This window comes from Oncorhynchus keta, chromosome 5 (genome assembly GCF_023373465.1).
Source record: "Oncorhynchus keta strain PuntledgeMale-10-30-2019 chromosome 5, Oket_V2, whole genome shotgun sequence".
Classification (NCBI taxonomy): Eukaryota; Metazoa; Chordata; class Actinopteri; order Salmoniformes; family Salmonidae; genus Oncorhynchus; species Oncorhynchus keta.
The window spans coordinates 4,495,475-4,520,561 of record NC_068425.1 but is presented as its reverse complement, the minus strand read 5'-3'; the positions used below and the strand labels follow the sequence as shown (position 1 = coordinate 4,520,561).

The following is a 25,087-nucleotide window of genomic DNA, read 5'->3' as shown; positions in this document are numbered from 1 at the left end:
GAGCATTTCACACGTGGATTTTACCAGGGTCACAACATGCCTATATTAAAAAGTCTAACAAAACTGGCTGCCCAAATTGACATCTTTTATTTTTCTCGCCTGGTTCTTGCCTTCTAGACTAGCAACAGCTGGCAGGACAACACCCAACCCTCCTGTGTCACTTCTCCACCAGCCCCCCCTGGCAGTGTCCACTCTGACACCTCCAACTGAGGCACCCCTCTTCCTCCACCCCAGAGACCTCTTTCTTTTGGGATATGCTCAGACTACCCACTTACACACCCACCCCCCCCATCCTCCTTCCTGCCTACCTCTCCACTACCGGTCCAGACTGGGCAACTCATGCCAGGCGCTGTGTATACACACACATACACACTCTCAAACACACACTTCTGTGGACTGTTAAGATGGACAAGTGAACAGAAGGCATTTACCTTCCACACTAGAAAAATTCTGGAGGCTCGTTTTTGTCTTCATATTGAATGAGGAGACTGACTGGCGCCTGATCATGACTTCATAACCCCTCGCTGCCTCCAGGACCTTTGACCTTTAGGGAACTACTAACCCAACCTGGCTGTGTAGGGCAGGTGATGATCACTGTCTGTACATTACCTGTGTAAATGCTCATGTCAACTCCACAGTATTCACAGCCTGTCCATTACCTATTCCTTGTGAGGTTCTGGTGTTGACGCGTGTGATAGTGGTCACACACACACACACACACACTCTCTGGCGATACGGATCACAAGACGAGCTCTGCTCACCTTGCTTGTACCAAAGTGATGTCCTCTCTCCTCCTTCCCCCAACCTGATAGTTTTCACCCCCCTTCTGTTCCTCTGAGAACCAACTGGTAACACAAAGACGGCGCTGTTGTTTCTCCCTTCTAGTATTGAGCGAGTGCTTTATAGGTCAGATATGCACACACCACCCACTTTTACAACCCCTCGTATGGAACGTGGACACAGATCTGTCGAGCACAAACTTTTGCACCTTTTTACAGGTGCCGTCTACCTGGTGACAGTAGTACTGGGGAGTTGAGCATACAGTTGGCCTGAGGGCAGGACTGAAGATGGAGTGGGGAAATGAGCGATCCTCTTTAGTCCTCCAGAGGTCGTTTCTATTGCGTCCCCCTTCGGTTCGTCATCAAAAGCTATCGACTCTTTTGTAGGCGTTTACTTTCCTCTGTCAACTACTTTTAGTTGATTGTAGCCTTTTTCTTTGTAATGTTGTTTCACAAAGAAATGCACCAGCCACCAAATAAACAGTTTGTTTATAGAACTTAAATGTGGTGTTGAGACGGTGGAATGAAATACGTTTTGGGGCAGAGAGATGACTATTTCATTGGGGGGGACAAAATGTGACATGAAAATATTTGTGACCGTCTTCCAATGCATGTCGGCTTTTTAGGTGTTCAGTGATGGCGCTCATTTAAATATTCAAGTTATTTAGCTTCTTCACTTTTGTTTTCTCAAAGACACAGACCAAAAAGGAGTAATGCTGTATGTACAGAGTTTCTTAGATGTTTCAATCGGGATGGCTTAATTGAACACAGCCCAGCCTTGCCGTATTCATTAGGAACGGAACTGGCTGAAGTGGAGGGACTTACCTGAATTTGTCCAACAAGAAATGTTTTTTTTTTTGTCATTGCTAAACATTTTTGCTACGGTACAAAACGTTTCACTTTCGGTGTACCCTGGGTTTATACTCTACCAAATGGTCTCTGTCTGGATCAGAACTTTCCTCGGGGCGTGCACCGAAGTACGTGAAGTCAGAGGTTATGGAGTACATTCAGCCTTTACATATTTTTTTTTATCAGTTAGTCTGTGGTATATTTAACAACTGTGGCCTCCCCACTAGCAGGGTATTGTTCAGTAGGGTGAAAACATTTTTAAAACGAGTGATACGGGTAGATGCTACTACCTGAACTTATCCAATAGGAATGCGTGTTTTTGGTTGCAAACCGTTTTGCTACGTTGTGCCCTACTGAACAGGACTCGGGTGGAAGTCCCCGGTCCAGACAGGGCTTAAACTCTCATCTACTCATAATAATCTGTCTTGCTCACAGGCCACACTACAACTTTGCATCGTACCAAAAATACCAGTTATCAAGATGATTATATTTCACACACAAAAGTTGGTGAATAAAAAGTTTTTCGTTTTGGGGTAGAGGGAATTGTATTTGTACTTGTCTTTTTATGGTGTTGTCTGGCCTCATGTCGTTTAAGTTTGGGGTTATATATGGGCGGGGGGGGCTGTTTGTCTGTCACACCAGTGCTAAAGAATTGATTGTATTGTTGCTGTGGAGACGACAGAGCATCGTTGCTGTAGAGAGCACCTGTTCCATGGGAAGGCATGTTGTTTTCCCCCTTTACTCCATCTCAGAATCTGCTGGTAAAAATGGTTCCTATTGGTTTAGCTCTGATTTGGCCAATCAGCAAGGGCTTTACTCTGTTAACTGTTACCAAAAAGGTATCACTGGTTTTATTATGATAAACAAGGTAGTCTTCAGTTTCTCTGATTTCATTTTATTTTCATTCAGCTTAAAATTGTTATTTACAATCATACATCAACTGTTAAGAGTACCGGGCATTTTGATAAAGGACAAACTATATATTAAACAGATATACATACATCGTTACAGAGACCTCTTATATTGTATTACCCAAATTAGTGTCCTTGTTTACTGTTATTATAAACATTTCATATAGCTTATTATATCTTACCACTACTACACCAAATTAGTCTTGTCTTTTTCTACCAGTCGTAAATGGATGTCACTGTACAGATTGTGGAATGTTCGTTTCTCTTTTTATAAACCCTCTGCTTTATTTTTGGGTGAGTTGCCTGATTGTTTGGTCTTTAATGTTCTCCTGAGGTTGGGGTCAAGTTAACTATTATTTTTTGAATGATTATTTGCCTATTTTAACTTGGTCTTTTTTGTTAATTGGGGTTATGGGTATTGTAGTTTTGTTTGGTACTGTGTGAATTCCAATTGGAACTTCTGTGAAACCGCATTTTAGCAATAACCGCTGAATTAATGCCCGCGCCATTGCTGGCATATACCGTGAATGCATTTAATCGGCCCTTACCTCAACTGGGGAACAAAGTCTCTCTCACATTTTTTAGAAGTCCCTTGTCCATTTAACTTCGGCCATTTTGTCTGGATTGACCCTTTTTTTTCTCCAAGTATTTTATACTAACGATACAGTTAAACGTAAAAATGGAGCTATTCCTATACAGGTTGAGCCAATAGTGAGTCACCTACTGTAGGATTCTACCACAGAATATTCTATCTGCGACCGTAGAATTCCACAGCACCAAATCAAACGATACATTAAACCCTTTTAATGTGTCACTTTGTTTTGTTAGTATCTTTGTATATTGCTCCCTCTTCTTCGTCCCCTTGTATTTTAAATACCCCCTCTCGTCTCTACCTCTGTCTCTTGTATATAATACCCCACTGTTTCAAGACCTGCGAGTCTGTACGAACTTATTTTATACCTCAACTTTAGAATTGTTCTAGAACGAGTAAAAAGAATGACAAGTTGTAGTGTTCCTTATTAGAAGAAAAAAAAATGAATAAAATAATTGTGCTTTTCATTATTTGGGGTTGGTTTTTATTTTTATGATTAGTCATATCTATGCTCTTGTGACATTTTAAACAAAAATGACACCCTTTGATGGTTTTACACAGTTGAAGTTTACATAAACCTTAGCCAAATACATTCAAACTCCGTTTTTCATAATTGAAACCCGCCTCTGTAGCTAAGTTGGTAACGTATATAGTGCATGGAGCTTGCAATGCCAGGGTTGTGGGTTCTATTCACAGGACCACCCGTACGCAAAATGTATGCATGATCGAATGTCATGCAGTTTCATTTCTAGTAAATAGTGAAAGGGTGATTTTCAGGTTAAATTCCAGGCTTCCCTATATCCCCATGCTGGTATTTTAAAGCATCTCATGGCTCGTTATGTATCACATAATTGAACTGTGGCACATGGAGGTAGTCTTTCCCTAGACAGTTTGGCTGTTTCTGAATATCTCAGTATTAGTGTAACGCATCTATATAAACAAAACATACTGTACAAACAAGCATCCCAAAATGTACACATGAGAGTATGGCGTTTTAAATAACCATATTGTCCAGTGCTTGTCCATTGTCCTCCTGTTTCAACCCCACTAACAGCTTTATTCAATCTGTATCACGGAAGTTCAGCGTAACAGTGATTTAAATTTAAACGCAAGGTTCCAGCATTAGCAGAGACGCATTCACAGTTAACGCTGCATATTGTCAATCGGAAATCACCTTGCAATTTGTAACGCTTCAGCGACAGATTGAATAGAGGCCTAAATTCACGAGTGGCTGTAGATCTTAATGTCCATGGTGTCAATATGATTGAATCCAGCTGTCAGGGTGAAGAGGCTTGTCACCACTCTGTCTTTATCAGTTGGAGGGCAGTAAAGTTGGCTTTCTCTGATTTTACTTCACAACCATTATCTACCTGTGGGGAGCAGACACACAATATCGTCTTTACTGTTGAACAATATCAATTGTATAGTAACCTCTGCGTTCAGAAAGTATTCATACCCATTGACTTAGTCCACATTTTGTGTTACAGCCTGAATTCAATCTTTTGTTAAACCAATCTGCAGTACACACACCCATAATGAAGGGCCCGATTCTGATTTAGTTAAGGCCTTTCTTACGCACGCCTTTCCTTTTCACTTCTCAGTAGTTGGTATTCAGACTTACCTTATGAAAAGGTGCCTTTGCAGGTGTGGTTCCCTTCCGCGCGCTGAGTAAATAATTAAACCGCTAAAAACCCTTCCACTTTCGAGCCAATATATCTCGGTGAGTTTATTCAATAAGCCATTTGAATATGGTGTACTATTCTAGTTAGAATTGTGTCCGATTAAGGCAGCCCAACTGATTCAGAAGGGTTGGGTTAAATGCGGGAGACACATTGTTGTTCAACTGACTAGGTATCTCCTATCCTTTGTTTCTGCACCAATTGAGAGAGTGTCATTGTTTTGAAATCGACCAATGTAATTAAACGGAATGATAATATAGGCAAGACCACGTGAAGGGAAATAACTGTAAATTGGCAGTTGAATGTGTTATTAGGCCTAGTGGTTAACACTTATGATAGAAATAGGAAAGCAAAAAAAGACATTCGAGAGTATCTCTGCAACTTAAAAGGCCATCATTTAAATGCTGCATAATGGCACAGTATTTCATCAACTTTACTGTGGTAAAGTTGACATCTAAAACAAGTATATTTAAAATTCTTATCCAATACTGAACTCATTTACCTAGCTCTTATCAAGTTGTAAATTAGTGCATGAATGGTGTTATTTCTATCTGCAAAAAAATGGAGTACATGCTTTTTCTACTTCATTCATAGTTCCCTCACAAGTAAAGGTGGTGGAATTAAGTGAAGGTCAGAATATGGCGTATCTGTAGACGCACCTCAGCCACACCTTAATTTATTTGATCTCCACCCAAAACGAATAGCACACTATTCTAATGCTTAAGTTCAAAATCAGAATATGCATTAAAAAAGGGAATTCCGTACCATTTACGTGCTCTTAATTTTTTTGAAATTATAGCAAATGTATTGAAAGTGAAATCACATTTACATAAGTATTCACACCCCCAAGTCAAAACTTTGTAGAACCAACCAGATTTGAGTTGACTTGGGTATGTCTTATCAGCTTTGGCACATCTGGATTTGGGGATTTTCTCCAGCTCTTAAGTTACTGAACAAAAATATAGACGCAACAATTTCAAAGATTTTACTGGGTTACAGGTCATAAGGCAATCCATCAAATTCATTAGGCCCTAATCTATGGATTTCACATTACAGGAAATACAGATATGCAAAAAAAAAAGTAGAGTCAGAAAACTAGTTTGTATCTGGTGTGACCACCATTTTCCTCACGTAGCGTGACATGTCCTTCGCATAGAGTTGATCAGGTTGTTGATTGTGGCCTGTGGAATGTTGTCAGTTCTCTTCACTGCCTGTGTGAAGTTGCTGGATATTGGGCTGGAACTGGAACATGCTGTTGTACACGTCGATCCAGAACATTCCATACGTGCTCAATGGGTGACATGTCTGAGTATGCAGGCTATGGAAGAACTGGGATACTCCAGGAATTGTGTACAGATCCTTGCGACATGGGGCTGTGCATTATCATGCTGATGATGGCAGATGAATGGCATGACAGGATCTCGTCACGGTATCTCTGTGCATTTAAATTGCCATCGATAAAATATGATTGTTTGTTGTCCGTAGTTTATGCCTCTATATCACGCCACCAATGGCACTCTTTTCACAGCTTTGACATCAGCAAACCACACGCCATACATGGGGGTCTGTGGTTATGAGGCCCGTTGATCGTACTGCCAAATTCTCTAAAATGGAGGCGGCTTATGGTAGAGAAATTAACAATTATCTGGTGGACATTCCTGCCGCCATCATGCCAATTGCAAGCTCCCTCAACTTTAGACATCTGTGGCATTGTGTGGTGTGACAAAACTGCACATTTTAGAGTGGCATTTTATTGTCCCCAGCGCAAGGTGCACCTGTGTAATGACATGCTGTTTAAACAGCTTATTGGTATGCCACACCTGTCAGGTGGATGAATTATCTTGCCGAAAAGAAGAAATGCTCACTAACAGGGATGTAAACTAAATGTGTGCAAAACATTGTCGAGAAAAGCTTTTTGTGAGTATAGAACATTTCTGGGATCTTTTATTTCAGCTTTACATGTTGCATTTATATTTTTCTTCAGTGTTGATGTGGAGCGACAGTGAACAGCAATTTGTCTTTACACAGATTTAATGGGATTCAAGTCAAGGCTAAGGGTGGCTACTTTGAGATTCTTCAAATATAAAATAGAGTATGATTTATTTAATACTTTTTTGGTTACTACATGATTCCATATGTTATTTCATAGTTTTGATGTCTTCACTATTATTCTACAATGTAGAAAATGGTAAAAATGAAAAACTCTGGAATGGGTAGGTGTGTCCAAACTTTTGACTGGTACTGTATGTAAATTGAATATGTACATTTAATAAATTTGCTAAAATTTCTTCACTCATTATGGGGTATTGTGTAGATGGGTCAGAACAAAACATTTAATACATTTTGAATTCAGACTAATGTAACCGATGTGAAATGGCTAGTTATCGTTTAAAAATTGGTGCCGTCACTCGCTCGGAGACCTTAAAGTAGTGGTTCCCCTTGCTCTGCAAGGGCCGCGGCTTTTGTGGAGCGATGGGTAACAATGCTTCGTGGGTGTCAGTTGTCTATGTGTGCAGAGGGTCCCTGGTTCGAGCGAGGGGAAGGACGAAAGTTATACTGTTACACTAACACAACAAAACGTGAAATAAGTCCAGGGCTATGAATAATTTATATAGATATATTCTGTACATATTTTTTTATTGTTGATACTTTCTGAAGGCACTGTATCTCTGCGGAGAGGCAGACACACAATATTGCTCAATATCATAAATAGTAATTGTTCACAAAGATAGCGGCACGCTGTGACAGACACAAGCGTTAGGTTAAAGTCTAAAGGGAGAAGCAAAGGTGAAAGATGAAGAGGCACGAGATAAGGCAGGAAATTAGAGTCACCATTTAAATATATTTGGAATACAAAGCTCTCAAATTTGTGTTCTCTTTCAGAAATCATGTAATGATGGCAGACAAAATCTATTTTGTCACAACGGAACCCCTTAAAAAAATCCAAACCAACGCATTCTTGAGAGAATATTGCTCAATGGTTTTGCTGTATGTCGTCTCTCGGTCTAAAGTTTGTTCTCCCTCAGGAAAAGGAAAGGTATTCAAATTTTGTGGGAAAAAAGTTGCAGAAGAACACCAAGCAGAGAGAGCAGATACAAGCATAGCACCACATCCACCAACTAAACAGATATTCCCATCAAGTAATCCATTGGAATAAGTAGTTGGAATATGTGTCAGTCAGTCAAAAATTCAAGCCAGAGCCGTTTGGGGTAAATAAAAAGATTATTGGTCAACCCCTTGCCAGTACCAGCTTCTGAATTATTGTAAGAAATTAAAATCTAGGTGAAACACACTGAAGGACAGAAACTAAAGAGGAAATGTGTCATGTGAGCCAGAATGGTAAATCGTTGTGAAGTAAAAGCACATTTTTAGATGTTGGAGAACAACAAAAAGCATGATTAGAACCCACACACCGTATAAAAAGCCTATATCTCAATCTTCACTTGATTCTTTGCACCCTCTCAGCCTCGTTCTCATAACCCATTAGACAAGAAGGCCCAAAGAGAGGGACCTTGGACCTAGTCCTTCAATACAGTTGAGAAGGAGGTAAGGAGATAGGATGCCAGGAATCACAGGATTGTTTTTGTTGAAAGAGCTGACCCGTAATCTTTCTGTGGTAACCTACCTCTGGTTGCAGTGTGTTGAACTCCACAGGGGACTGCTCCCCCTGGTGTTCAGAGCTCCTCCTACACAGGCAGCACAGGATACACTTAAAGGTCCTTCTCATCTCCTCGTCCCGGAAGGAGTAGATAATAGGGTTAACCAGGGAGTTACACTCAGCCAGGATCAGACAGTACTTCTCATAGGTCAAGGCATGGCTGTCTTTACCCATGATCCCATCTAGCAACAGAGTCATCAGGCCCGGTGTCCAACAGATGACAAACACGCCTAGGGAGAAAAGGGGTGCCAAGGAGGAAAACATGAGAGGACATGCCATACCCATGCCATTCACTTGTCAATTAATAATAATATATGCCATTTAGCAGACGCTTTTATCCAAAGCGACTTACAGTCATGTGTGCATACATTCTACGTATGGGTGGTCCCGGGAATCGAACCCACTACCCTGGCGTTACAAGCGCCATGCTCTACCAACTGAGCTACAGAAGGACCACCATTATGTTCCCCATAACCTTACAATAGTATGTATGTTTTAGAGAGATGCATTGATCTGGAAAAAGGTTAGGTACCTTTTAGCAATGAGTAAGTAGGGATGTGAATGGAAATGATTTGAGAATAGAAACAGTCAAATAAAATGGCACGATTGTTGAACAGTATTAGTTTCAATAGCATCACATCCTCTTGGAAGTGTACGTTCCAGGCCAGTTCCAGATCCCACTCACCCAGTACAATAGAGATAGTCTTCATGAGGTTAAAGACAGTCTCGTTGTGCCTCAGATGGTGGGAGCTGTGCTGAGACATCCGGTTACCCTTACGTCTCACGTAGACATAGATGCGTGCGTACACAGCCACCATGACAGAAAAGGTGAGCAGGTTGAGAGACGCCCAGAAGATCATATACCTGGAGAAGAAAAGACTTTGTCCTTTGCTTTAAACCCAACATCCTGAGACACAGACACATTGAAAGCCGAGGTCAGCCAGCCACACTGCAGAAGCACCCTTGGAGCAGATCTAGGCTAGGGCACAACGGCAGGAGATGGCATCTAGGATACTTGGGACGCCAACAAACCTCAAGTCCATTTGCCAGCACACTCTCGACCAGGGGTCGTACGTATCAAGCATCTCAGAGTAGGACTGCTGATTTAGGATCAGCTTTGCCCTTTAAATAACATTATATAGGACAAGGGGGACCTGATCCTAGACCTAGCTGGTTACCTGCGGCTGTAGAGCGGGGCGATGACGGAGCAGTCGCTAAGCTGGCACTCACAGTTCCACCCCATGGAAGGGACCAGCCCCATGATGATAGACACTGCCCAGATACACACGATCAGCAGCACTACCCGCCGTTTGGTCATCTTGCTGTGCAGCTGCATAATAAAAATAAAACGTATTACACAGCACATACAGAGACCGCAAATCAATGTACTATCAATGCAAATCAATGTACTATCAATGCAAATCAATGTACTATCAATGCAAATCAATGTACTATCAATGCAAATCAATGTACGTGATTTAAAAATATTAAAAAATACAAATAGAGTAGAATGATTAAAACACGTACAAACACACAAGATACAAAAAGAACAGCTAGACTCATTTAAAGGAAAAGGCTTTGGAGTCTGTTAGAGTAGTTCGTCTTTTTTTTACCTGCATGGTAATTATGGTCTGGTGACGCTCCACCGCCACAGCCAGCAGGTTGGCCACAGACGCCGTCAGGCTCATGTCCACCAGAGCATTCCTAATGAACCATTGCTGCTTGGACAGCCTGAAGAAGAAGAAGATGCCTCTGTCGTCAACTGTCACAGAGACACTGAGATTAGTATGTCTTTTATCCAAACCCACTCGAGACACACACACACACACATACATTACAAACACCTACTGAGAAGTTGGAAGTCACGGTCAGCCACAGTGTAGTGCCCGTAGAGCAGTTGAGGGTTACATTTGCTGAAGGGCACAACGGCAGGTATCTAGGATACTGATTCGAACCAGTGACCCTCCGGTTACCGACCCGGCCTCTCTAGACTACTGTCCGCCCTACCTGATTGTCCAGGGTCCTGTGTTGAGCACGAGGTTGGTGTAGGCCAAGCCGGCGAACAGGTCCGCAGCGGCCATGTTGGCTAGCAGGAAGTAGATGGGGAAGTGGAAGCGTCGGTTGATCAAGATGGCCGCCATCACCATTATGTTGGACAGGATCATAATGAGGCAGATGGTCAGGCCCAGGACCACTACCACACAGTCCCTGACACGCCAGTGTCTGCTGATCTCCTTACCTACGAAATCGTAGAAGAAGGTGACGTTGTGGCTGTAGTCGCACGCGTTTCCCCTGCCACTGCTCTCCATGGCGGCTGGAGACAGAGACAGAATAGAATAGAATTCGGTAAAAGTAGGTGTGAGGCCCTTGGCTCCGCTAGGAGTTGACAGGAATAAGTCAAGTCAAATGAAGCTCTTCTCTGTATGGCATTACTTTGCCCATTCATAGATGCTAACTACCTTGAGCGCCTTTTGATGAAGGTATCTTGGGTGACTTTTGTTGAGAGCCCCGATGCTTGCTCTAAACGTTAACATGGATCGCTTGCGGTACGGTCTTGGAAACCTATCTTTCATAACAATAAAATAAAAGGCTATATTACTACACATAGGGTTAGTCTTTATAACCCTTTATAGGGTTATTTTAGAGTTAGTCTTCCCACACGGACATACAGTTGAAGTCGGAAGTTTACATACACTTAGAGTCATTAAAACTTGTTTTTCAACCACTCCACACATTTCTTGTTAACAAACTATAGTTTTGGCAAGTTGGTTAGGACATCTACTTTGTGCATGACAAGTCATTTTTCCAAAAATTGTTTACAGACAGATTATTTCACTTAAAATTCACTATACCACAATCCAGTGGGTCAGAAGTTTACATACATTAAATTGACTGTGCCTTTAAACAGCTTGGAAATTTCCAGAAAATGATGCCATGGCTTTAGAAGCTTCTGATAGGCTAATTGACATCATTTGATTCAATTGGAAGTGTACCTGTGGATGTATTTCAAGGCCAACCTTCAAATTCAGTGCCTCTTTGCTTGACATCACGGGAAAAAATTATAGACCTCCACAAGTCTGGTTCATCATTGGGAGCAATTTCCAAACGCCTGAAGGTACCACTTTCATATGTACAAGCAATCTGTCTCCTAGGGATGAACGTACTTTGGTGCGAAAAGTGCAAATCAATCCCAGAACAACAGCAAAGGACTTGTGAAGATGCTGGAGGAAACAGGTACAAAAGTTTCTATATCCACAGTAAAATGAGTACTATATTGACATAACCTGAAAGGCCGCTCAGCAAGGAAGAAGCCACTCCTCGAAAACCGCCATAAAACAGCCAGACTACGGTTTGCAACTGCACATGGGGACAAAGATCATACTTTTTGGAGAAATGTCCTCTGGTCTGATGAAACTAAAATAGAACTGTTTGGCTATAATGACCATCGTTATGTTTGGAGGAAAAAGGGGTGAGGCCTTTAAGCCGATGAACACCATCCCAACCGTGAAGCACGGGGGTGGCAATATCATGTTGTGGGGGTACTTTGCTGTAGGAGGGACTGGTGCACTTCACAAAATAGATGGCATCATGAGAATAAAAATGATGTGGATAAATTGAAGCAACAACTAAAGACATCAGTCAGGAAGTTAAAGCTTGGTTGCAAATGGGTCTTCCAAATGGACAATGACCCCAAGCATACTTCCAAAGTTGTGGAAAAATGGCTTACGGACAACAAAATCAAGGTATTGGAGTGGCCATCACAAAGCCCTGACCTCAATCCTATAGAACATTTGTGGGCAGAACTGAAAAAACATGTGCGAGCAAGGAGGCCTACAAACCTGACTCAGTTACACCAGCTCTGTCAGGAGGAATGGGCCAACATTCACCCAATTTATTGTGCGAAGCTTGTGGAAGGCTACCCAAAACATTTGACCCAAGTTAAACAATTTAAAGGCAATGCTACCAAATACTTATCGAGTGTATGTAAACTTCTGACCCACTGGGAATGTGATGAAAGAAATAAAAGCTGAAATAAATCATTCTCACATTTCACATTCTTAAAATAAAGTGGTGATCCTAACTGACCTAAAACAGGGAATTTCTACTGGGATTAAATGTAAGGAATTGTGAAAAAAATGTGGCTAAGGTGTATGTAAACTTCTGACTTCAACTGTATATATTAGTCTTTGTGGTTAAGTCCTAGCTGTTGCAAGAGTGTGCTTGGAGGCTAGGTCTGAGTCAGACCGAAACTTGATAAAGAGAAGTAACCACTGTCTGGTATTGACATTTTGATCTTGTGTGACAGTGGACAATGCTAATGAATTCAGAAAAAAATACTGTACTAGGTTACCTTATAAGGTAACCTCAGCATATTGCTGTATACATACATTGACATAGGTGATCATACCACTAGGGAGTGATGACATGTATAAAAATCAGCTGTGCTTTTAGGTGGGGTGTAGAACTTACTGTGAAACATACGTGCTGTGTTTCCATCGTCACTTCTGTCTGCAATTGCATTAATAAAGGTTTGATTGATTTACTTAAAGATGATATTGTCTGACTGCTGATTTCACCAATAAGCCAATGATTGACAAGGAACCTACCTCGACAATACCCTAGACCCACTCCAATTCGCATACCACCCCAACAGATCCACAGATGACGCAATCACACTCCACACTGCCCTTTGCCACCTGGACAAAAGGAACACCCGCTGTTCATTGACTACTGCCCAGCGTTCAACACCATAGTGCCCACGAAGCTCATCCCTAAGCTAAAGCTATTAAACACCTTCCTCTGCAACTGGATCCTGAACTTCCTGACGGGCCACCCCCAGGTGGTAAGGGTAGGCAACAACACATCGGCCACGCTGAATTTCAACACTGGGGCCCCTCAGGGTTGTGTACTTAGTCTCCTCCTGTACTCCCTGTTCACCCACGACTGCATGGCCAAACGACCCCAACACCATTAAGTTTGCTGACGACACAACAGTGTCACCGATAACGATGAGACAGCCTATAAGGAGGTCAGTGAACTGGCAGTGTAGTGCCAGGACAACAACCTCTGCCTCAACGTGATCAAGACAAAGGAGCTGATCGTGGACTACAGGAACAGGCGGGCTGAACAGGCCCCCATTAACATCAACGGGGATGTAGTGGAGCAGGTTGAGAGCTTCAAGTTCCTTGGTGTCCACATCACCAGCGAACTATCATGGTCCAAACACACCAAGACAGTCGTGAAGAACAAAACATTTTCCACCTCAGGAGACTGAAAACATTCTGGGTCCCCAGATCCTCAAAACGTTACACAGCTGCACCATCGAGAGCATCCTGACCGGTTGCATCACAGCCTGGTATGGTAACTGCTCGGCATCTGACCGTAAGGCGCTACAGAGGGTAGTGCGTACAGCCCAGTACATCACTGGGGCCAAGCTTTCACAAAGAACTAACATCAACAACATGCATGAGTCTTTCATGGTTGAGGTTTGAGGAGAAATGTACTACTTCTCTTCTAGTCTTTTTAAGAAACATGTTGAAAATGCCAAACGACTTGAATAATCCATTTGCATACACTTCAAAACAGACACACACAGTACCAGTCAAAAGTACACCTACTCAAAGATTTTTCTTTATTTGTACTATTTTCTACATTGTAGAATAATAGTGAAGACATCAAATATATGAAAGAACACATGGAATCATGTAGTAACCAAAAAAGTGTTAAACAAATCTAAACATATTTTATATTTGAGATTCTTCAAAGTAGCCACCCTTTGCCTTGATGACAGCTTTGCACACTTTTGGTATTCTCCCAACCAGCTTCGTGAGGTAGTCACCTGGAATGCATTTCAATTAACAGGTGTGCTTTGTTAAAAGTTAATTTGTGGAATTTCCTTCCTTAATACGTTTGAGCCAATCAGTTGTGTTGTGACAAATAGCCCTATTTGGTACAAAGTCCATATTATGGCAAGAACAGCTCAAATAAGCAAAGAGTAACAGTCCATCATTACTTTAATACATGAATGTAAGTCAATCCAGAAAATGTCAAGAACTTTGAAAGTTTCTTCAAGTGCAGTCGCATAAACCATCAAGCGCTATGATGAAACTGGCTCTCATGAGGGCCGCCACAGGAAAGGAAGACCCAGAGTTACCTCTGCTACAGAGGATAAGTTCATTAGAGTTAACAGCCTCGTAAATTGCAGCCCAAATAAAGTAACAGACGCATCTCAACATCAACTGTTCAGAGGAGACTGTGTGAATCAGGCCTCAAATTGCTGCAAAGACACAGAGTAGGTGAACGGATGACCTCTGCATGTGTGGTTTCCACCGTGAAGCATGGAGGAGGTGTGATGGTGCTTTGCTGGTGACACCGTCTGTGACGTATTTAGAATTCAAGGCACACTTAACCAGCATGGCTACCACAGCATTCTGCAGCGATTCGCCATCCCATCTGGTTTGGGCTTAGTGGGACTATAATTTGTTTTTCAACAGGACAATGACCCAACACACCTGTCGGCTGTGTAAGGGCTATTTGATCAAGAAAGCGAGTGATGGAGTGCTTCATCAGATGACCTGGCCTCAACCCAATTGAGATGGTTTGGACAGCAGCGTGAGGAAAAACAGCCAACAAGTGCTCAGCATATGTGGGAACTCTTTCAAGACTGTTGGAAAAGCATTCCAGGTGAAGCTAGTTGAGAGAATGCCAAGAGTGTGCAAAGCGTAGCTACTTTGAAGAATATAAAATATATTTTGATTTGTTTAACACTGTTTTGGTTACTACATGTGTTATTTCATAGTTTGTGTCTTCACTATTTATTCTACAATGTAGAAAATAGTTTTTTTTAAAGAAAAAACATTGAATTGGTAGGTGCGTCCAAACTTTTGACTGGTACTGTACATACCCCACCAGACACGCCACTATGGGTTTCTTCACCATACCCAAAACAAAAACAGAACTCATGCGTCCCTCAGTTATGTAATGCTCTGCCACCAGAGGTTAGTCAGGCAAAAAGCAAGTTTCGCTTTAGAAAACAGATTAATGAAAACAATGTATCACAATGCCTATCCTCTTTCTACAGTTCTAATTTAACTATACTGTACATAGGAATAGGAATATGTATATGTATATTGGAATAGTGTGTAAATTGTATTTTTGTTGTCGCTTGGTGTCTTTCCAACTTATAACTCTTATTTTATATATAGAATTTCATGTAATATCTTATGTTGTTCTCGTTTATAACTGTTCTGTACTTTGTCATGCACTTGTATGTTTATGTGGACCCCAGAAAGAGTAGCTGCTGCATGTACAGTGACTAGTTTGGATCCTAATAACTAACTGTAGTGAACTATAGTCTACTCTACTGAACTATACTTTTGTTTACTGTACTTTACTGTGCTGTCCAAACTTCCGTCCGGACCGGACCAAATTTGAAACAATCATCAACGTCTATGCTTGGCTAACCTAGTCCCCAGGCTATTGAGCACAGCGCATATAAGCCTGGGGTATCAACAACTGAAAGTTGGTGTTAGTGGGAGTGACCATAGAATTCTATGGGAGTAAAACCTACCGAGTAATGTATTTGTCATCACTTCATTTTAGTGAATCACACGAGTGCAAGGCGTGGCTCTGTGCTTGTGGTGTGCTAATGTACTGGGAGGGTTAAGGGGAAGGGTTTGTGGGAGATGATTGGTTGGCCGATTAAGCCGGAAGTGTCTGCGTACAAGATTAATGTTTGTGCCAAATGAAGGCCGGTTCAGATGTCTGGACGTTGAAATCAAAGCCAGGGTTCATTTGTCCAGAATTTTTACTCTTGCTTTGTCCAGACGACAGAAAGAAAACAGTTATCAGAGGAAAGTGGCCAGTGACTCAATTGTGGTTTGTGACTACTTTGATTTCCTATTGTAGCCAATTAAATTGCAGAACTTCGTTAACGATTTTTTGCAAATCTGTTACCAATTTGGTAATAATTCCTAATCAAAATGAATATCTGTAAAAACACTAACTAATTGATAGGTCTACCTTTACTTGTTACTTCTGTAAACGTTCATTATTCTCCCGCATGAGGAATATCTTAAAGACAGGTGGGTTTTTTGTAACGGAATTTCAAGACACCAGGCAATGTTTCTTAAACTTACAGAAGGCAGAAAAAACATCATGAACTAAATGTAAGTGTTGATAACTTGGCATGGGTATGTCTAATACATTAAGACCTTTTCTGGTAGATATTTTCTAAACCCCTTTTTCACCTGACAATAAATCAAAACCTTTGCTTATTCCACATTTTTTGAATGTAATATGGTTGAAAAATGTATACATGCCATTATAATTTTTTTTAAAGACTCATAGCTTTCATTTCACACCCAATTTGATATGCTCCTATAAAATTTTACATGGAAATGACCACACACATGGTATGGATCTGTGCAAATCTGCTACAGTAACAGGCTTTTTTCTTTGAAAGATTCTTTCTTGCTGATATGAAAGATAAGGGCCATATATTTCGAAAAACTGTTTAAACACAGCATTGTAATTGCAGTTCACACAGAGCTGTGGCCAAAGCTAACCACTGAAATCCCCTACACAGAGCTAGGCACTACTGTTTTCTATTTTTTTAACTAGGTAAGTCAGTTAAGCACAAATTATTATTTCCAATGACAGCCTACCCCGGCCAATTCTGGGCTAATTGTACACCGCCCTATGGGACTACCAATCACGGCTGGATGTGATACAGCCTAGATTCGAACCAGCAGTGATGCCTCTTGCACTGAAATGCAGTGCCTTAAACCACTGTGCCACTCGGGAGCCCTATACTAGACACCTTGTGCCAGATGTGATATAGGCTTACTGACAGTAGTTGCCTCCACTGATTCTACCCCCTTAGGCCTATTATGGGACAGTTTCTGCCACAAAAAGGTATGTGTAATCCAGCAGAGTGCAGGTTGAGTGTGTGAACTCAACCTGGTCTCAAAGCATTTCGTATTATTCTGGAACGAAATCCGAGACACTCCTTTTAATAAGATTTTACATTTGCTATGGTTACATAAGACAGATGGTTACTTAAGTCAAAAACTAAAGGAGGGGAGTTGGTCAGGGTGGATGGGTATAACGCGAATGTCTAGCAACCCAAAAGTTGCGAGTTCAAATCTCATCACGAACAACTTTTCAACTACTTACTACTTTTTAGCTACTTTGGAACTACTTAGCATGTTAGCTAACACTTCCCCTAACCTTAACCATTTTAGCTAACTCTTACCTTTACCCTTTAACCTAACTCCTAAACTTAACCATAACCCTAATCCCTAGCCTAGATAATGATAGTGAGGTAGCCATCTAGCTAGAATTCATAACATATACGTTTTGCAAATTCGTAACATATTGTATGTTAACAAATTCATAACATATAATACAAATGTAATTTGTAAATAATCATACTAAATGGGTGATGGGCATCCACAAATTAATTCATACCATATGAAGTATAACATATACTAAATGCGGATTTACGTACAGAATAATACGAAATGCTCTGACACCAGGTTGCTGAACTGTATTCTAATACTTTGCGTGAATAAACAGATAACTATCTGATCGCGCCGTGCACTGTTGCAAAATAACAATTTGACAGATATCCAGTTTTTCAAGTTAAACTTAGAACATTGTGCAAGACCAAGACACCAATCCTTATAGTTAAGTTTAACATTTTCTTGAACAAACGTGACATTGTTTTATTCCCTCTGTAAAATCAGGTGTAAACAAAGGTACAAGGTACGGTTACAGTAAAACAAGGACTGGAGGTACGGTAGATCTAGAAGAAAATCGGAAAGGTTTACGGAATGACGCCTAGGTCAATTTAAGAAGTTTCAGCTTTGTTTTAACTCTTATAACTCTTAAGACAAAACAAGTGCAGACTTTTTCAGAATAAATACAGGGACTAGGAGTAGGCTACTGTGATTGTAATACCTGACTACACACAATTTGATCAACGCTGGACCTGAGTTTGTAATTGAATTACCGAAACCCACATTATACACCCAAGAATAATCATGCGTAGGCTTAGAATAATAAACATTCGGTTGCTTACCGCTGTTTTAGAACAACGTTTCCCTCCAATATAAACCGAAATGCAATTTATATGTTGAACACTTCCAACAGGTAAATGTACCTTTTCACCCTCAGGGGCCAGGGTTCCGGTCTAAAAGCACGGTTTTGACTGCTCCTACAGTTTTGCTTCGGTACTGCAGACGAACTGACGCCCGGCCCAGAAAGACAAATTCCATACACGGCCACATAAACAAGTCAAATAAGCAATAAGACACCACCTATAGCCAAAGTTAGTAAAGACGTCTAAGTTTATGTATATGTAAGTTTTGGAGGTCCTGACCAAATTTACATCGACATGTAAAGATCTGTCACACGTTGAAAGCAAGTCTAAAAAGCGCTAGATCTGTGCTATGTGCGCTATTTCTATGCTTCCCTGGGTTTCATTTGTGCATCTTTTACTTTCGATTTTGTACACCAGCTTCAAAAACCAATACAATAAATGTTGCTTATTGAAAATATATTTCTCAGCAGTTTAGATGGTACAATGATACTATAAACTGCATGTTTTATCACATAAACTGAAATTAGACAAACTATTGGAATTTTTGCAAGCAGGAAATGGCAGAGCAATTTCTGCATATTGCACCTTTGACATGTTATATTCATCCAACGTCTGGCATGTGTTAGGATAATGTGATGACGTTGTCGCTGCTCCCTGTGCGCACTGAGTGCTAGTGGTTATGTGATGTTGATCCATAAAAACCGGATGCAACCCGGAAATAAACGGTCCATGTATTGGCAATATGCGAACGTGAGTAGATTTCCTTGGGTTACGGTCAAATCACTTAAGACACACCCTCGTTCACTTACCCTCTCCTTATGCCCTTGGGGGAATCCCCGTCGCCATCTTGGTGGGTGGTCCAAATGATAAACCAAGCAAGGGAGGTTTGCAACGTAAGCCCCTCAGCCTTCGTTTTTATTCGGCTTTGCGAGTGTACTATTATACTCCCGGGCCTGAAACTCCCCATAATTCAATTTGCGACGATTGTACATCCGCTAAGAAAAGTCCGCGAAAACTTAAACAACACAATTGGAGAAGTCAACGTAGAAGTGTAAGTAAAAACGAACGCAAAATAAGTTAGAAATTGTACTACTACGTAAATATGTTTTTGTTTGGTTAACTTTGAAATTGTAGAAATAAAAAATGTTCCTTCTTCAGAAGTTCCAGCTCGGCAGGCTAACGTTAGTTAGCTAATTAATTTGCTAGCTTTCATACTGTAGGCATATATTAATAATAATATATTTAATATAAGTAGACATGCACTCATAATTGAATGTAGCGCATATAAAGCACCCACAAACCACTGGTGGCTGAATACACAATCATCGCGGGATGAACGGGTGACGAATTTCCAGCCAAGGGTGGTCCATTTAAATAATTTCTAACTCATTTTTTAAAATTATATATATATATATATATATATATATAATTTTAAAAACCGAGTTATATATATATATATAGAGGGAACACAAGTGTATATATAAATAATGTAACGATCCTTGGTTTATAATCTACTCTACCGCACGAGCATGCTTTTGCGGCACAGTCGATAGCGCGCTGGACCTCGGGCTCGAAGGTCGAGGGTTCGAAACCTGCTCCCTGCTGTTTCATTACAATAATTTACAACAGACAATTGTGCTCGGGGGTACAATGTCAGGACCTTAAGGGACATACATAGAATTCTAAGTGTAACAGCTTTTTGTCTTAAAAAAATAAATCGAACTATATTTTAAGGTAAGAAAATGTGGTTTTTTGTTTTTAAATTTGCATATGTGAATGTGGAATTTGGCAAAAATAATAATGACATTAATGACATAAAATTGTTTAAACTTATTTCTATCGTAGGTAAAGAATCCAAGCAGTAGATCTCTCCACAATAGTGTAAAATCTTCATAAATGTGTTCAATTATAAATCTATTGATCTTGCGACATGAATAAAATGCCAAAAAAAAGATGCAACGTTTCTGGTACAATTTGAGTTTGTTTTTCATAAACTTCTTCATGTTGGCAGGATCATATTTATGAATAATTTTAAAGGAAAGTTCCTTAATTTTGTTACCAAGTAGATATGTGTGTGGCAACATCCAACATTTTTTCAACAGATATTATCAATAAAACTGTTCCAATAAGGCATGACATAAGATATAGATACAACATCCTGCTGAAACAAGGTTTGCATTGATCGGTTGTTGAATGGACCAAAAGAGAAACAAATCTTTCCTACTGATGAGTCAACAGGGTCAATAGAAGGTAGGCTCTGAGGGTCGGGTCTTGACATGTTCCTGAATAACATAGCAACACCTGAGGGAATGGCATCTAAAACAATTGCAAAATCTTTAGGTCTTACAGGGACCTTGTAAAGTGATAACAATTCCTTATAAATAAGGTTTTTTTTTTAAGAGTTGACTCACCAATAAGATATTATTTCAGAACCAATATTCTAAAAACAAAGAAGTATTTTATACAATATATCCCGATTATTCCATATATATCTGTGTGGAGAAAAATTATGCTTCTAAAAGCAGAGTTTCACTGGAACTTGGTCAATATTATAATTGCAAATTAACATGAAGTTAAGGCCACCAAAAGTAGAGAAGTAGAGAAGACACGAGGAATAACATTTCACATAGAAGTGGGTCTTATTAGGAATTGTTTTATTCAATTGATCTTAAAAGTATCAAGGTAGTAAAGTCCAGAAAATTCAGCCCTCCATTTCTCATAAGTGTTCATTACAACAGTTTTCCTAATGTAATGGGTACGGTTTCTCCACAGAAAGTTGAAAAGCATCTGGTCTATCGCCTTGGTTATTTTACCTTCAAGATATAAAGATAGAGTGCCATATGTTAGTCTAGAGATACCTTCAGCCTTGGTTATTAGGACTCTTCCTTTTAAAGATAAGTCCCTCTGCAGCCATTGATTTAGCTTCTTCTGGGCTTTTTTAATAAGAGGGTTAAAATTAAGTATGCCTCTAGACTTCTGATCCTCAGTAATGTTTTTTTTTCGCCTTTATTCAACCAGTTAGGCCAGTTGAGAACAAGTTCTCATTTACTCATTTACCTGGCCAAGAAAGCAAAGCAGTGTGACAAAACAACACAGAGTTACACATGGGATAAACAAAAGTACAGCCAATAACAATAGAAACATCTATATACAGTGTGTGCAAATGGAGTAAGGAGGTAAGGCAATAAATAGGCCATAGTAGCAAAGTAATAACAATATAGCAAATTAACACTGGAGTGATAGATGTGCATATGATGATGTGCAAGTAGAAATACTGGTGTGCAAAAGAGCAAAAAAAAAGTAAATAAAAATAATATGGTAGTTGGATGCGCTATGTACAGCTACAGCGATCGGTGAGCTGCTCAGATAGCTGATGCTTAAAGTTAGTGAGGGAGATAAGTCTCCAACTTCAGTGATTTTTGCGACTCGTTCCAGTCATTGACAGCAGAGAACTGGAAGGAAAGGTGGCCAAAGGAGGTGCTGGCTTTGGGGATGACCAGTGAGATATACCTTCTGGAGCGTGTGCTACGGTTGGGGGTTGTTATGGTGACCAGTGAGCTGAGATAAGGTGGAGCATTAAATAGCAAAGACTTATAGATGACCTGGAGCCAGTGGGTCTGGCGACGAATATGTAGCGAGGGCCAGAAGGTCAGTGATCTGTTTGTTAACTTGGCTTTCAAAGACTTTGGAAAGGCAGGGCAGGATGGATATAGATCTGCAATAGTTTGGATCTGGAGTGTCACCCCTTTTGAAGAGGGGGATGACTGTGGCAACTTTCCAATCTTTAGGAATCTCGGACATAACGAAAGAGAGGTTGAACAAACTATTTATAAGGGTTGCAACAATGGCGGCGGATAATTTTAGAAAGAGGGTCCAGATTGTCTGGCCCAGCTGATTTGTACGAGTCCAGGTTTTACAGCTATCTGGATTTGGGTGAAGGAGAAGCTGGGGAGGCTTGGGAAAGTAGCTGCGGGGGGTGCTGAGCTGTTGGCTGGGTTGGGGTAGCCAGGAGGAAAGCATGGCCAGTCGTAGAGAAATGCTTATTGAAATTCTCGATTATCGTGGATTTATCGGTGGTGACAGTGTTTCCTAGCCTCAGTGCAGTGGGCAGCTGGGAGGAGGTGCTCTTATTCTCCATGGACTTTAGTGTCCAATAACTTTTTGGAGTTAGAGCTGCAGGATGCAAATTTCTGTTTGAAAAAGCTAGCCTTTGCTTTTCTAACTGACTGTGTGTATTGGTTCCCGACTTCCCTGAAAAGTTGCATATCGCGGGGACTATTCAATGCTAGTGCAGTACGCCACAGGATGTTTTTGTGCTGGTCAAGGGCAGACAGGTCTGGAGTGAACCAAGGGCTATATCTGTTCTTAGATGTACATGTTTTGAAAGGGTGCATGCTTATTTAAGATGGTGAGGAAATTCCTTTTAAAGAACAACCAGGCATCCTCTGACAGGATGAGGTCAATATCCTTCCAGGATACCCGGGCCAGGTCGGTGAGAAAGGCCTGCTCGCTGAAGTGTTTTAGGGAGCGTTTGACAGTGATGAGGGGTGGTCGTTTGACCGCGGACCCATTACGGACGCAGGCAATGAGGCAGTGATCGCTGAGATCCTGATTTGAAAACAGCAGAGGTGTATTTGGAGGGCTATCAAAACTGGCCGTCTAGTGCGTTGGGGACGGAATGAAAGGAGCAGATTTTTGGGCGTGGTAGCATAACATAGATGCGTATGGTAGGGTGCGGGTACAGTGGAGGTAAACCTAGGCATTGAGTGATGATGCCTAAATATTTAAGTTCTTATTTCACTGGAATACCATAATATGAAAGTGCCACACAATCTTTGACAGCCATGAGTGCACATTTATTAATGTTAAAATATAGACCAGACGCTTTGGAAAAGGATTGTGTCACATTGATTGATATGGGAATCTGACGAGCGTCTTTCAGAAAACATTCCTTCCTCCCTCGCCAATTGCCCTGCAAGTGTATACTCGTCAGACATCATCAGAAGTGTCCACTTAATTTGAGGGCTGAGGAGATAGGGTATCTCTTTTAAGTGTTTGGACCGCAGTCTTTGAATACAACGGTCAGACATATTGAACGCAGTCTCCAGTTCTTATTATACCAAGAGAGGAAGAGGCCGAACTCGGTGGAAAATTCTATTCACTTTCAATTTAAGGGCTGCATTGATGGGAAACATTTGTTTCCATTGCCAAAGCAGGTGAAATACCTTTCTCCAGCAGGTGGCGTTTTTGTTTTTGTTGCCCACCAAGCAAGGTCAATGAGTGACGAATTTAGTCAACAAAAAAATGAATAGTTTATTTTCTACGTGAGGTTTATTTGATCGAATAGAAGTTACGTAATGCTTAAGTTGTTCCTCGTGTACTGATAAGTAGGACACGTGATATCCCGGAAATTTGAAAAAAAAAACTCTTTATATCGGAGTTGTATCGATATGGCTATGCATGTTATGAGGCGAGTCAGCAAAGTATCGCTCTCCATTGAATACATGCAGTCACGTCAACAACCCTCATCGAATATTCAAAAAAGGATTACAATAATGAGATCTATCCACCAATCCAAATAAAGGATAAGAGGGTGCTAGATAGCCCGCCGTCCCGCTTTGCGGTCAACGACGTCCATTGTTGCGGGCGTAGAAACATGCATCTTGTCAGTATATCCATAATCTTTGTATTACACGGCAGTGGTTCTTATTATACCTCAGTGGTTTTCACCCGTGTCTACCTAGTTTAATGGTTGTTGTATATAGGCACGACAGTAAATGATGATTATGCCATATTTACCATTTCTAAATAATAGAACATTCTGAATTTGTTATTATAAAATGTATATATTGACATTCATCTGTTTCATCATTAATTTGTTACAAATGCATAATATTTTTTTTAACCTGTTTTAATCCTAGTACCCACTACATTCTCCATTAAAGTCTCGGATCCTACAGTTTACAATTATCAACTTGAGAATGGATGGAACATCAAGGTTTGGATTGCACTTGATTTTAATATTCTATATGTGGTTTGGGGTTCCACATTGTGTAAGAACTGCCAGATACCCTGAGAAATGGACTGGCTATCAGGCAAATGGACTCGTCCATCTTTAGCCAGTGGGCCTGTTTAAATTGTTGTTGTTTTGCGAAAATGTCTCTTTAGTTGATTAATAATGGGGGCCATGAGGATGTGCGTAAACACCTGGGCCAATTTCTGGTCCCAGTCCATTCCTGGATACCCCCATGTGACCTCCCATCCAGTTTAGTGACCCAATATTAGATGGCTTATCATCATCATCACAACTAGCCTTTGTAATGCAACACTCCCCACAGTTGGCCATTGGTGTGTGTTTTCCTCTATGTCCAATGTTTTTTATTTATTTTTTTTACCTTTATTTAACCAGGCAAGTCAGTTAAGAACATATTCTTATTTTCAATGATGGCCTGGCAACAGTGGGTTAACTGCCTGTTCAGGGGCAGAATGTCAGCTCGGGGGTTTGAACTCGCAA

General features: G+C 40.7%; 2 protein-coding genes across 21 annotated transcripts in view; one reads left to right on the top strand and one right to left on the bottom strand.

Annotated features, from left to right (window-relative positions):
• Nucleotides 1-3,601, top strand: part of LOC118384346 (pre-B-cell leukemia transcription factor 1) — a 51,963-nt gene extending 48,362 nt beyond the window's left edge. For all 6 annotated transcript variants that reach the window (XM_035770777.2, XM_035770774.2, XM_035770775.2 and 3 more), the window contains one exon: nt 118-3,601. In XM_035770777.2, coding sequence (XP_035626670.1) covers nt 118-210 — 93 coding nt within the window. In that variant the 3' untranslated portion in view covers nt 211-3,601. The remainder of the gene's footprint in view (nt 1-117) is intronic.
• Nucleotides 2,551-19,845, bottom strand: lpar2a (lysophosphatidic acid receptor 2a). 15 transcript variants are annotated; one of them, XM_052518526.1, is made up of 9 exons: nt 18,553-18,965; nt 12,939-12,977; nt 10,928-11,034; nt 10,476-10,782; nt 10,082-10,199; nt 9,647-9,798; nt 9,154-9,332; nt 8,436-8,698; nt 2,551-4,501 (listed from the first exon to the last, which is right to left on the bottom strand). In XM_052518526.1, the coding sequence occupies exons 4-9, from the start codon at nt 10,775-10,777 to the stop codon at nt 4,427-4,429; spliced, it is 1,089 nt and encodes a 362-aa protein (XP_052374486.1). In that variant the 5' UTR covers nt 10,778-10,782; nt 10,928-11,034; nt 12,939-12,977; nt 18,553-18,965; the 3' UTR covers nt 2,551-4,426. The 15 variants fall into 15 exon arrangements, with proteins under 15 accessions (XP_052374486.1, XP_052374496.1, XP_052374484.1 ...); XM_052518536.1 differs by lacking the exon at nt 12,939-12,977 and having other exon boundaries at nt 10,476-10,554; nt 10,708-10,782; XM_052518524.1 differs by lacking the exons at nt 12,939-12,977; nt 18,553-18,965 and adding an exon at nt 19,383-19,757.
• Between the last annotated feature and the right edge of the window lie 5,242 nt (nt 19,846-25,087).